At 47.9% G+C, this 12,917-nt stretch overlaps 1 protein-coding gene across 4 annotated transcripts in view; it reads right to left on the reverse strand.

Annotated features, from left to right (window-relative positions):
- Nucleotides 1-12,515, reverse strand: part of Ppp4r1 (protein phosphatase 4 regulatory subunit 1) — a 55,467-nt gene extending 42,952 nt beyond the window's left edge. For 2 of the 4 annotated variants that reach the window (XM_052750213.1, XM_052750212.1), the window contains exons 1-2: nt 11,986-12,084; nt 11,767-11,811 (exon numbers count right to left, since the gene is read on the reverse strand). In XM_052750213.1, the coding sequence (XP_052606173.1) occupies nt 11,767-11,811; nt 11,986-11,992 (52 nt within the window). In that variant the 5' untranslated portion in view covers nt 11,993-12,084. Of the gene's footprint in view, nt 1-11,766; nt 11,812-11,985; nt 12,085-12,314; nt 12,330-12,452 lie in introns of those variants that run through there. The other 2 variants (XM_052750215.1, XM_052750216.1) reach the window with 2 other exon arrangements.
- Nucleotides 12,516-12,917: the final 402 nt, after the last annotated feature.

Raw genomic sequence — 12,917 nt, forward strand, 5'->3', positions numbered from 1 at the left:
GTATCTGATAGAGCCCATAAATATCAGACCTCTCCACTCCCACAACTCTGCATTTAAAACTGTTACTAGAGACACAAAATTTCAATGTACCTTCTGTGTTTTCATTAACCCTGCAAGACCAGTAAGTAGGATAGCACCTGAGCAGCAGTAGTGGCAGGGATGGACCAAACGATTTAAAAAAAAAAAAAAAAGGCTAAAGGTCAACCTCAGGAGGTACATATCTGAGACTGCACATGTGTATGTGGGTACACACAACCTACTTTTAGTTGGCCTGATAAGGAAATGAAACCAGTTTTTTTTTTGGGGGGGGGGAAGGAGGTGTGATTGGAGCTTGAAAAACAGAACAAAAAGAGGTTCTTTTAAGCAAAAATCTGAAAGGTGGTGCTCACCTTTAAAGCCAGCACTTGTGAAGCAGAGGCAGGTGGACCTTTTAGGTTGGAGGCCAGCCTGGTCTAGTGAGTTCCAGGACAGCTATGCAGAGACCCTGTCCAAAACCAAAACCAAAACAATGGCTCAAATCTCTATTTCAGTACAAGACTTTTGACGGACAAAGCCTGGGATGCCAAACCTGAAGGTCTGTTTTCATGATAGACGTGAGAGATGCATTTTCCACTTGTTTAAAGAAACTAGTAAGGGCTGGGGAGATGGCTCTGAGGTTAAGAGCATCGATTGCTTTTCCAGAAGACCCAAGTTCAGTTCCTAGGACCCACATGGCAGCTCACAACTGTCTGTAACTCCAGGTCCAGGGAACCTGACACCCGTGGCAAAAAACCAATCACATGAAATAGAAATAAGTAAATTTAAAAAAAAAAGAAAAGAAACTAAGAAATCCACTAAACTGGGAATTTTACATTCTTTTTCCTTCCTGATCACTTTCCATTTTTACCACAGAATTTTGTCCCAATATCCGTTTATGCTTGAGACTGTTTCTCTGTACCAAAGAGAGGCGGAATGTGAATTTCCAGGCTGGGAGATGACGCAGTGAGTGAAGCGCTTGCTGTACAACAGGGGGATCCAAGTTCGGATCCCAGCAACCCCATGAAGAGCCAAGTACGGTCATTCTCTGTACTCTCAATGACAGTCTAGTCAAAGCCAGCTCGAGATTCTGTGGGAAACCTCATCTCAGAAATAAGGCAAGGAGTGACAGAGAAAGAAACGGCCCTCTGACCTCCACACACGCTGTACATGTGCACAAACATGCACATAACACACACAGATTCCTTCAACCGTACAACTTCAACGTTTGTTTTCAGGGTTGCTCTTACTGTTGACCATCTAGAATATATCACAGATTACGACAAACAGGTAACAAGTTTTTACCGACAAGGCGTCCACTTTTGTCAACACAGCACAAACTAGAGTTGGCTGAGAGGAAGGACTCTACACAAGAGCGTCTCTCTGATAGGGTGTGGATGATCAGATGTGGAATACTTTTTAATAACTGCTTACAGTGCAGTGTAAGAATACAGAACCCGCCGGGCGGTGGTGGCGCACGCCTTTAATCCCAGCACTCGGGAGGCAGAGCCAGGAGGATCTCTGTGAGTTCGAGGCCAGCCTGGGCTACCAAGTGAGTTCCAGGAAAGGCGCAAAGCTACACAGAGAAACCCTGTCTTGAAAAACCAAAAAAAAAAAAAAAAAAAAAAAAAAAAAAAAAAAAAAAAAAGAATACAGAACCCAAGAGCACTGGCGGCTCTCCCTGAGGTCCTGAGTTCAATTCCTAGCAACCACATGGTGGTTCACAACCATCTACAATGAGATCTGGTGCCCTCTTCTGGCCCAAAGGCATACATGCAGGCAGAACACTGCATAGATAATAAATAAATAAATCTTAAAAAAAAAAAAAAGAAAAAAAAGCCGGGTGGCCCTGGCACAAGCCTTAGTCCCAGCACTCGAGAGGCAGAGCCAGGTGGATCTCTGTGAGTTCTAGGCCAGCCTGGTCTACAGAGTGAGATCCAAAAGGCACCAAAACCACACAGAGAAACCCTGTATCGAAAAACAAACAAACAAAAAAGAATAAATACAGAACCGGGGCTGGAGAGGGGACCAGCAGCAAAGAGCAATTGGTTCCTCTTCCAGAGAACTCACCATCAGGTCCCGTACCCTTATCAAATGAATGACAACCATCTTTACTTCCAGTCCAGGCATGCCACCCGTTTTTGGTCTTGATGAAGGGGAGGAGTGTTGCAGAGCGTTTTCATCCAGACATGACACAGCCATTTCACTCACGAACTCACAGTAGCTGTGCTTACACCAACACAAGACCGGGCCCGTCAACATTCTGTTAGGGAAGGTAGGAGCTCACAGGTCACACCCTTCCCTGAGGATTTTATAAGCAGTTAGCAGTAGCTAGGTGGTGAGGGACTCCTGAGCCTCAATCCACCTGAAGCTACTGGCAGTTAATGGTTCCTGGGGGAGGAGGGCCACACCCCTCACCCTTGCTCATAGAAGCAGCCTTAAGAAAAGCCAATGCTGCCGCCCCCAAAGGCATAAAGCAGACTAGTATAACATGTATGAAATTATTACAAAAGTATTAAGACATAGGGCTTTAATATATTTTAACAAATAAACATAGCACAAAACAATCAGGGAAGTCGGGCTCCCTTGCAGAGCAGAGTTCCAGTTAGTCAGTATGACTGACGCAGGACAGCCGACAGTACACTCTAACACCTCCAGGGTAAAGTCAGCACTGGGATGAAGAGTGCCCAGACATCCATCCATCCCTCCTCCACTCATCACAAGGAGGAAGCCTGCATCTTTACAGTGCTGAAATCTGGCTGTAGCTGGAGAGCTTCTCTCCAGGTCCCACCAAGCCCCCGCAGTCCCACAACCCACGTATAAAATATTCACTCAGACGCTTATATTACTTAAACTGCTCGGCCATTAGCTCAGGCCTACCATTGTCTAGCTCTTACTCTTATACTCAGCCCATTTCTGTTAATCTATATGTTGCCACGTGTTCCGTGGCTTTACCTGTTGTCTCTATGATGTTCCCTAAAGGGCAGCTGGTGTCTCCTTCCTCTGTCTTCCTCTCCTTTTCCTCTCTCTTCTCTGCTAGTCCCGCCTATACTTCCTGCCTGGCTACTGGCCAATCAGTGTTTTATTTATACAGAGTGATATCCACAACATCTGGCAGCCATTACTTCACCACCAACAAAAACAGAGAGGCCACAGTGCTGAGAAAACAAATTACCACACCAGTCTTGCCAAAAAGCAAACAACTAGACCGAAGTCAACTAGAACGGAGTCAGTGGAGGCGTGGACAACTAGAACGGAGTCAGTGGAGGCGTGGACAACTAGAACAACGGAGTCAGTGGAGGCGTGGACAACTAGAACGGAGTCGTCAGTGGAGGCGTGGACAACTAGAACAACGGAGTCAGTGGAGGCGTGGACAACTAGAACAACGGAGTCAGTGGAGGCGTGGACAACTAGAACAACGGAGTCAGTGGAGGCGTGGACAACTAGCACGGAGTCAGTGGAGGCGTGGACAACTAGAACAACGGAGTCAGTGGAGGCGTGGACAACTAGAACGGAGTCAGTGGAGGCGTGGACAACTAGAACGGAGTCAGTGGAGGCGTGGACAACTAGCACAGACTCCTAAATGCCGGTGTCTCTGGGCACAGTGTCACACAGCTTAATCAGATTCTCAGAACCAAAGGCTGGAAGATGGCAAGTCTGAGGTCAACGTGGGCTATAGCAGTTCTGGTCAGCTTACATACATAGGAAACGCTGACTAAAATAAAAATAAAATCGCTAAACTCAACTGAAAGATAACGTGTATGTGCCATCACAGGAAGTGAGCGCTGAGAACACAGAAACAAGACAAGTGCAGTGTTTGGACTTCAATTAGTCCGTTACCATGAAGGATGATAGGATTGGACAATGGATGCATTTCAATACATCCACACATACACACCAGAATTCTATCAATGCCACATTTTTCAGAGCGAAGAGCCTATGTCTAGTAGAGAACGCCTTTGCTCTTAGGAGATGAGGACTAAAGGTGACCATTTATTCCGGAAAGGCTCACCCCAGAAATTAGAGTAACACATACACTGTATGTTGTCTGTTTGTATAATTATGTGGAAGAAGGCAGAGCCACCTGGAAGAATGTTAATGATGACTGGATACAGGTGGGGTTCAGTCCAGAAAGTCACTCTATTTGTGCTACTTCTGTGTGAGAGTAAAGACTTAAAACTAGTAAGTTTAATTTTAAAATAAATCATATGAAACAAATTAGGATTTTGTCCTAATTTAGCTTGCTCAGAAAAGTAAAGGTCTATCTCAGTGGATCTATCAAACTTATATAAAGATAGCTTGGCGGTGGTGGCGCACGCCTTTAATCTCAGCACTTGGGAGGCAGAGCCAGGCGGATCTCTGTGAGTTCGAGGCCAGCCTGGGCTACAGAGTGAGTTCCAGGAAAGGTGCAAAGCTACACAGAGAAACCCTGTCTTGAAAAACAAAAAAGCAAAACAAAACAAAAGTTATATAAAGATACCAAAAGCTGGGACTGGAGAGATGGCTGATTTATTAAGAGCACTGGTTGCTCTTCCAGAGGTTCTGAGTTCAATTACCAGCAAACACATGGTAGCTCACAACCATCTGCAATGAGATCTGATACCCTCTTCTGCATGCAGGTAAACATGCAGGCAGAGCATTATATACATAAATAAATAATCTTAAAAAAAAAAAAAAAAAAAAACACCAGGCAGTGGTGGCTCACCCTTTGAACCCAGCACTCGGGAGACAAAAGGAGGCGGATCTCTGTGAGTTCAAGGCCAGCCTGGGCTACAGCGTAAGTTTCAGGAAAGGTGCAAAGCTACACAGAGAAACCTTGTCTCGAAAACAAAACAAACAAAACAAAACAAAAAAAAGTACCAAAGGCCTACTATGTGCTGGGGACTTAGCTATGGATAAAAATGTGGGGCTAGAGAGATGGCTCAGAGGTTAAGAGCACTGACTATTCTTCCAGAGGTCCTTAGTTCAATTCCCAGCAACCACATGGTGGCTCACAACCACCTATGAGATCTGATACCTTCTTCTGGCGTGCAGGCAAACATGCAGACAGAACACCCTATACATAATAAATAATCTTTAAAAATAAAATAAAAAAATAAATGTGTCAGACCTTGGGTTTTACAAAAAAGGAGTCAGTAAATCATGGCCAGCAAGCTGAAATAGTTCTATCTTCAACTTCTGTAAATAATGTTTTATTGGAAAACATCTATGTGTATGCATTTATACAGGCACTTTTACTATTTCATGGTAGATCTGAGCAGCTACAAAAGCAGCCATAAGTTAACAAAACCTACTGCTTATACTATCTGATGAATTATAGACTAGCTTAGTGAGGTAGCAAAAACATAATTAAGTCATTTTTTGGGGAAAATACTAATTTTTTGAGGCAGGGGATCTCTCTATTATGTAGCTTTGGCTGTGTTAGAACTCACTATATAGACTAGGCTGGCCTCAAACTCAGAGCTCCACCTGCCTCTGCCTGGGATTAAAGGGGTGTGCCATCATGCCTGTTTTTTGTTTGTTTTGTTTTGTTTTTGGTGCTGGAGATGGAACTGAGGGCCTGACACATGCTAGGTGAGTGCTCTACCATGGAGCTACAACCCCAGCCCAAACACTGATTTAAAGAGACAGATCTGAAAAGCATGTGATTCAGTCCTTACATACAGCCTCTGGCAACAAAGTCCAATTGTCAAATTTGAATTTGAACTTTGCAATAACATGCAAAATGTTTATTAGAACATATTAAAGTTACTGAAGTATTGAATGCCACTATGTCTTTAGAAATGTTTTTTATGAGTAATTGAAACACTATCCAGCCAGGTGGTGGTGACACATGCCTTTAATCCTAACACTTGGGATCTCTGTGAGCCAGTCTGGTCCACAGAGTGAGTTCTAGGACAGCCAGCGCTACACAGAAAAACCTAGTCTCAAACAAAAACAAAACAAACAAAACCACACAAACAAAAACTGAACAAAACAACCCCATCAAACCACTATCCTAGAGCACAATTCACAGGTGAACTTGAGGCAAGAGGTTTTTAAATTTTTTTTTACATTTATTGATGTATTTTTGTATGTGCATGCACACTTAAGTCTGGTGGTCAAGGACAGTGTATGGGAGTTGGTTTTCTTCTTCTACCAAGTGGTCCTGGACACTGCACCCAGGTAGTCAGGCTCAGGGGCAGCTGCCTCTTTACCACTGATGCATCTCAGCAGGACCACAGTCAGGTTGTGAGACAAAGGCCAGGTCTAGAATTTTCTGTTGTGTAGCCTAGAGGGCCTCAAACTCAGTATCCTCCAGCCTCAGCCTCCCTTGCTCTGGGACCACGGTATGCATCTCCACACCCTGTAAGGCTAAGAATAACCTATGGCACAATGGACCTTCCACGTCCACAGACTTAGTTGGCATCCATGAATAACTGAATGGGGTAAGGGAGCTTGCTTCTACATTGAACACATACAAATTTTTTGGTCATTATTCCTGAAATAACAAAACCCAACAACTATCTGTATTAGATATTATAAGACACATAGAGATGATTCAAAGTATGCACAAATTATAAGCAAAGGTGTCATTTGGTAAAGGGACGTCCTCACATGCTAAGGGTGAACCAACCCTTGGGGTACTGATTGAGGACTGTAACTAGGTGCATAGAAAGCGAGTTACCATGATCATGCCTTCTAACTACTGCGTGATAGAGAAACACATGGCAACCAAACAGGACTCACAAGTGTGTGTCACCATGGGTTCCCCTCAGTGAGAAGACATTCCCCTTAGTGTTATTAGCCCAATTACTTTGGTTACTAATCCTTTTATCCATGGGTAGTTCATAAAAAATGTGAACAAACCCAGATCCAAATCACCATAAACTCCCATCAAGTCAGTGTTAAACAAATGAGTTATTTCCACCAAAACACAGCTGACATATTGGAATGTAAGCATGCTCTACATTAAACCTGGCTGTGACTACACAGACGCAGGTCGGCATTAACCCTCGTATCTCCTGCTTCCCCCTCCCCCTCCCTCAGAACACCCTTTAGAAGGGAGGAGTGAAGCCTAGACTGAGTGGAGGAAACATGATAGATAGTTCATCTGCTTCTGTGTATGTCTAAATTTTCACCCCAAAATAAGTTTTTTAAAAAAACCATATTGAAAAAGAAAAATATGCAATCTTCTTCTTATCTGACAAAAATCTAACACTTATTCCTAGTTTCCAAAAAACTCTCAGCAAACTTTAGGGACCTCCAGCCTGACACAGGGAGGGCATCCGTGAGAAGCCAGAGAAACGGACTCTGAAAGGAATACAGCTCGCTCTAGACGCACCACTTCTGTCCTCTGCTTTAACATCCCCACAAGCCCCCCAAAAACATAAAAGGATTCTAAAACCTCACCAACGGAAAAACCTGTGAAATAGCACACTCCACACCTGGCTTCAAAAGCTCAACCTCATGCTTTGTTACTGTTAAAACAAGAGTAAAAACTAAGCTAGACTCCCTGGCTCCACAGCGTCCCTCTGGAAACTAATCCCAAGAAGCATCCTGGATTAATGCTATAACTAGGCAATTTAAATCACAGTATTTTATTTATTTAAAATTTTTGAAAATTATGTGCCTGGGTGTTTTGCCAGGATGTATCTGTGTGCCACCATGCCTGGTGCCCATGGAGGCCTGAAGAGGGTGTTGGATTTCCTGGAACTGGAGTTACAGCTGGTTCTGAGTCACCATGTGGTGCTAGGGATTGAACCTGGGTCCTCTGGAAGAGCAGAATGCTCTTAATCTCTGAGCTGTCGCTCCAGCCCCCAAACAAGGTATTTTAAGAAGGAAGGCCTAGGTTAAAGCTCCACCTGAACTTAGGGAGCTCGGCCCTGGGAGTGTCTATGGACTTCATCAGCAGAGGACCATGGCACAGTAGGAAGATCATCTCCTTGGACTACTGTAAACTACCCAGTGTTTACTTCAGTGTGTTACTTTTTTGTTTGTTTGTTTGTTTTTTCGAGACAGGGTTTCTCTGTGTAGTTTCAGTGCCTTTCCTGGATCTCGCTCTGTAGACCAGGCTGGCCTCGAACTCAGAGATCCACCTGCCTCTGCCTCCTGAGTGCTGGGATTAAAGGTGTGTGCCACCACTGCCCAGCCAGTGTGCTACTTTTATAAGTCTAAATTTTAATCAAGCTCCTACAGTCAATTTCTAGCCACATTAACAACCTTTACTGTATCTGTAAGTCCTAGCTCATCCATTTCGGAAACTCAGAAACATTCAATTGTACCTTTGGAAAACTGACAATAAACTGCTTAAGCATTTCTCTAAAAATCTATAATTATGTATTGATTCCATTATTCAAGAAAGATAATCTTAAAATTAAATTTTTTTACTCTGAAATCTGCTGAGGCATCTGTCTATTCAAATGGAGTCAATTGTTTGACTTCCCTTTGAAATTGAAAGTGTTTTACACAATACAGTACTGAAAAGTTTCCAACATAAAAACGCATTTTTATTATATTATTTTCCTAAAATTAATTGTAATACATTCTAATAATGACTGTATTTACCTTTATGGCCATTTCATAAATGATATAATACATACATTTTTCAGTTATTATGACTGAAGTAACTTTTTTTTGCCAAAGTTTGCAGCTCAATCCGTCTTTGATCAACTTTCTCCCATCCTACCAATTCTCTACAGACTTAGGGACCTGAAACCAATGATAAGATCTGGTTCCCACCTGGGTCCTCTCTTGGTCTCCTCCCACATGCCTAGGCCTTGCATCTAGAAAGACAGCCAAGATTCCAGGGCCTGACCACAGAATAACTTTCTTCCATCACAATGGCAGCCGGGCTGGCTGCTGCAGGACTCGAGGTACTCGAGGATGCCCTCCATAAAAGAGAAATCCACGCTCGCAAACTGCTAAGCTGGAGCCTCTACTATCCCATTCTCTAGGACAGTGGTTCTCAACCTGTGGGTCCCACGTGACCGTTTGTCAGGAGTTGAGAAAACAGAGGTATTTACATCATAATTCACAACAGTAGCAAAAATTACAGTTATGAAGTAGCAACAAAAATAATTTTATGGTTGAGGTCACCACAACATGAGAAACTGTATTAAAGGGTCGCAGCATTCGGAAGGCTGAGAACCACCGCTCTAGGATATGAAAAGCCTTTTTATCTCTTTACCAGCCATCTCCTCTCTATGCGGGCACTATAGTCAGATTCTCCTCACTCTTTCTCCCTTCACAAGAGATCATAGTGGTCAAAGACACTCTGTTCTGAACACCCTGGGTAAAGGTATTAACTCGTAAAAACTTTAGCAACCAAGAAAACCCAGCAATTTCTCTACGAACGTCTTCAACCAAATTATAAATAGCTAGTAAACTATTTGTACCTTCAAATATGTAATGTTTTATCCTAAACAGAGAACTAAACCTTAAAAAGGCAAACTGCAGGCATTTAGCATCATTTCTAAGTAAGGACTCCTAATGTCAACACCATGTCCTTCTCTGCTGTGGCTCACAGCAGTACTGTTCTGGGTGCCACACACACTAACTCATGTTATGAATGATGATGTAAGGTAGGGGGCTTTTTTAAATACCAGTCCCAGTGACAAGACACAGGCATGGTGGAGCTAAGGGAGCTACCCTAGTTGACCCAAAGTGCCCCTTGCCAAGACTGCAACAAGACAGGCAGCTGGCACCTTCCTGACAGCAAGCATTGAGAGCCACACACACACCACTAGAGGGCTCGAGGTGTGCCCATCCCTTCCTTCCACAGCTCCCTTTCAGACCCCGCAGCCCCCCAGCTTACTGCTGAACACTTCCTCCAGACTGTGCTCCCAACAGCCAAGGAGAAAGTGCACTGTGCCTCTTCAGGGTCCGTGGCGCCTAACTCAAAGGGAATGAATCCTCAGATGCTCCTCCTCTAGACAGCCACAAAGACCTACACTTGTTCATAGGAACAAGAAGCCCCTGCCTCAAGATAACATAATCAAGGCCACATCTCCAATCCTAACCCTGCAAGAGATCTAAAATCAATAGGTGCTTTGATTAATATCTGAAGCATACTAGTAGGCCAATAAGTGACCTAAGTGGAAAAAAATTAAACATAGAAGTCGTCTTTTACTGTGTGTACTTCCCCTTAAGACAGCTACTTTAGAAAACAGTACCTTGTATCCCCAAACAGATTTAGCAACAGGTAAGGCTGATGTGACTCACTGGCTTTATAGACACTCTTCAGAGAAACCTTCTGTGCAGGTTAGTTTTATGTCAAGGTAGAGAAATCCCAGACAAGAGCACCCACCTCCTTATCTGGCAGCAGGCAAGCCTGTAGGGCACTTTCTTAGTGACAGATGTAGGCCGACCCAGTCTAAGATAGAATCATCGCTGGGTCCTGGTGCTATAAGAAAGCAGGCTGAGCAAGCCAGGAGGAATAAGCCAGTAAGCAGCGCTCCTCCACGGTTTTTGCATCAGCTCCCCACTCCAGGTTCCTGCCCTGACTTCTTTCAGTGATGAACTGTGATGAGGACTCATAAGCCAAACAAACCCTTTCCGACCCCAAGTTGCTTCTGGTCATGGTGTTCCATCATGATAGACACCCCGACTGAGACCTTTCTAAACAGTACATCTCCCTTTGCTCAGAACAGGAATTTAAACTGGGTAAAGAAACCATACCAGACAACGCTAAGGACTATCTACATAGTATTTGGAAGAACAATTTCAACTATGGCATCTCTGGATCACCTGCGCAGGTATTAAAGCACACTTCCGGGTCTGGGCAGGATTTCCTCTAACTAGACAGAGCTTGTTCCACGGTAATCAGCTCAACTCTGCATAGTTTTCCGTCCCCTTAAGTCTCCCACGATCGACGCTTAATACATTTTCAGCAGTCTTTACTCCTAAAATGTATTTCAAAATCTAGTGATTTAATTTTTCAGAAGTCACTATCTGCATTAGCAGGAGTAGAAATCATTTTTAGTTAGGTGTAATTTACAACTTCTTCCCACATCAACTTAGCTAACTCATCTGTCTCCAACCCATAGCATTTTCCGCTTAGAAAAATACATTCAAAATGAAAGATATCTTTCTAAATAATTCATTTCCTTCACCACAATGGAAACAATGTCCAAAAGTTGAGCACCTTTTTTTTTTTTAATGTACAAAAGAATCAACTCTTTAAAAACTTCAGTATCTCAACGAAACCTGCAATTTTAACATTTAAGTATGCGGGTGAGCTCTGAAGATCCCGAATTAAAGCAATCTGCTCTCTGAACCTAGTCACCGCAGCCTGCCAAGGCCACACCTTCCAACCACCCCGAAATCCCCAAATCCAATGTGTGAGTGGCGGTGAGGGGGACCTAAGAACGGCTCAGAGCTCGAGTAAAACACCGGTCACTAATCTGCACACACTCGGGCGAGGGAACCCCAAGAGGGCGGGCCGGCACACCGCACCGCCACGGCGCAGCAGCCCCGGAGCGCTGCGGAAACACCTCCGGGCGCCGGCCGCCTCCTTCCTCGGGGCGAGGGTGCGGAAGACACTCAGGAAAAACACACCCATGTCCCCTCTCCGGCCTCCGCCCCACGGCTTCTGCTTCCCCAACAGCCGCCCCGCGGCCCGAGCCTGCGGGCGGCGGCCGGAGTCGGGCCACGCGGGCGTCCCCGGCTCGCCGGGGTCCCGAGTCCGCTCGCCCGCTCGCCCGCTCGCCCGCCGCCCTCCGGGGCTGCCGCCCGCCCGCCTGCCCGCCCGCCCGCCAGCCAGCCACTCACGTCCGTCCGCGTCCTCCGGCAGGTCCTCCTGGAGCAGCGAGAGGTCTGCGCCGGGGGAGAGAAGAAAGGCCGGGTCAGCGTCCTGGGCCGGCGCCGCGCCCCAGCCGCCCGCCGCCCGCCCGGCGGCGTCTCCCCGCGCCGGCCTGTCCCGGGAGCCTCCGAGCGCGGGGAGCCGCCGCCGCCGTCGCCGCCGCCGCCCGGGGAACTGGGGCCACGTACCCGCCATCTTGTGCTCGCCCCCGCCTCCTCGTCTCCCGGGATCCCGCTCGGCGAGCCGCGCGAGCCGGGAGCCGGTGGGCGCGCGCGGGCCGGCGGGGGCGCGCGCGGGGCGGGCCGAGGCCCGGGCCTGCAGCAGCGGCGGCGGCGGCGGCGGCGGCGGCTGTTCCCGTGCGCCCGCCCCGCGCGCCGCCCGTCGCCCGTCCGCCCCACCCGCCTCCCGCGCCCGGCCGGCCCGGCCCGGCCCCGAGGCGCGCTCCCACCCGCGGCTAGAGGCGCCTTGGCGCCGTGCGTGCGGAGCGCGGCGCGAGCTGCCCGCCCGGGGGGGGAACCTGCGGCGTGTGCCCGAGCCCGGCGGGCGGGGTCCCCGCGGCCCGCAGCTCTGTTGGGTCACCGGCCTCGCCCACCGCCGGCCGCCGCCCGCTCCGCCGCGCGCCGCTCGCCGCTCGCCACCCGCGCCCCTCCCAGACCTGCTCGTGCGTCGCCGGCCGTCCGCGGCCGGGGCTCCCGCCTCCGCGTGGAGGAAGCGCCGCCTCCGCCCGCCCGCCCGCCCGCGCGGCCAGGCCTCGCGAGTGACTGAACAAAGCCCGGGCCCCGGCCGGACGACAGTTGAGTGACAAAAGTTCCGCCGGCTCGCTCGCCCGCCCGCCCGCCCGCGGGCCTTTCCCCGTGGCGGCACGTTAAAGCCGCGGCACCCGCGTCGGAGCCCGCGCGCCGCTCGCCCGCTCCCCCGAGCTGACCCTGAGAGCGGCCGCGGGCGCGCGGGCCAGGCCGAGGCCAGCCACTCGGAGGTTCTTAGCCTTGTGACCGCCGGGGAGCATCGGCGAGGATACCTGCCCCCTCCGCCTCCCCGGGGAATGGCAGACTGTCAGGAATCGAGCCCAGTGCTTGCTACCTAGGGAGTCGGGTGGCGGGGTGCCTGGGATTGGCATTTT

The sequence above is a fragment of the Peromyscus californicus genome, unplaced genomic scaffold, assembly GCF_007827085.1.
Source record: "Peromyscus californicus insignis strain IS unplaced genomic scaffold, ASM782708v3 Scaffold_21__1_contigs__length_65335640, whole genome shotgun sequence".
NCBI lineage: Eukaryota > Metazoa > Chordata > Mammalia > Rodentia > Cricetidae > Peromyscus > Peromyscus californicus.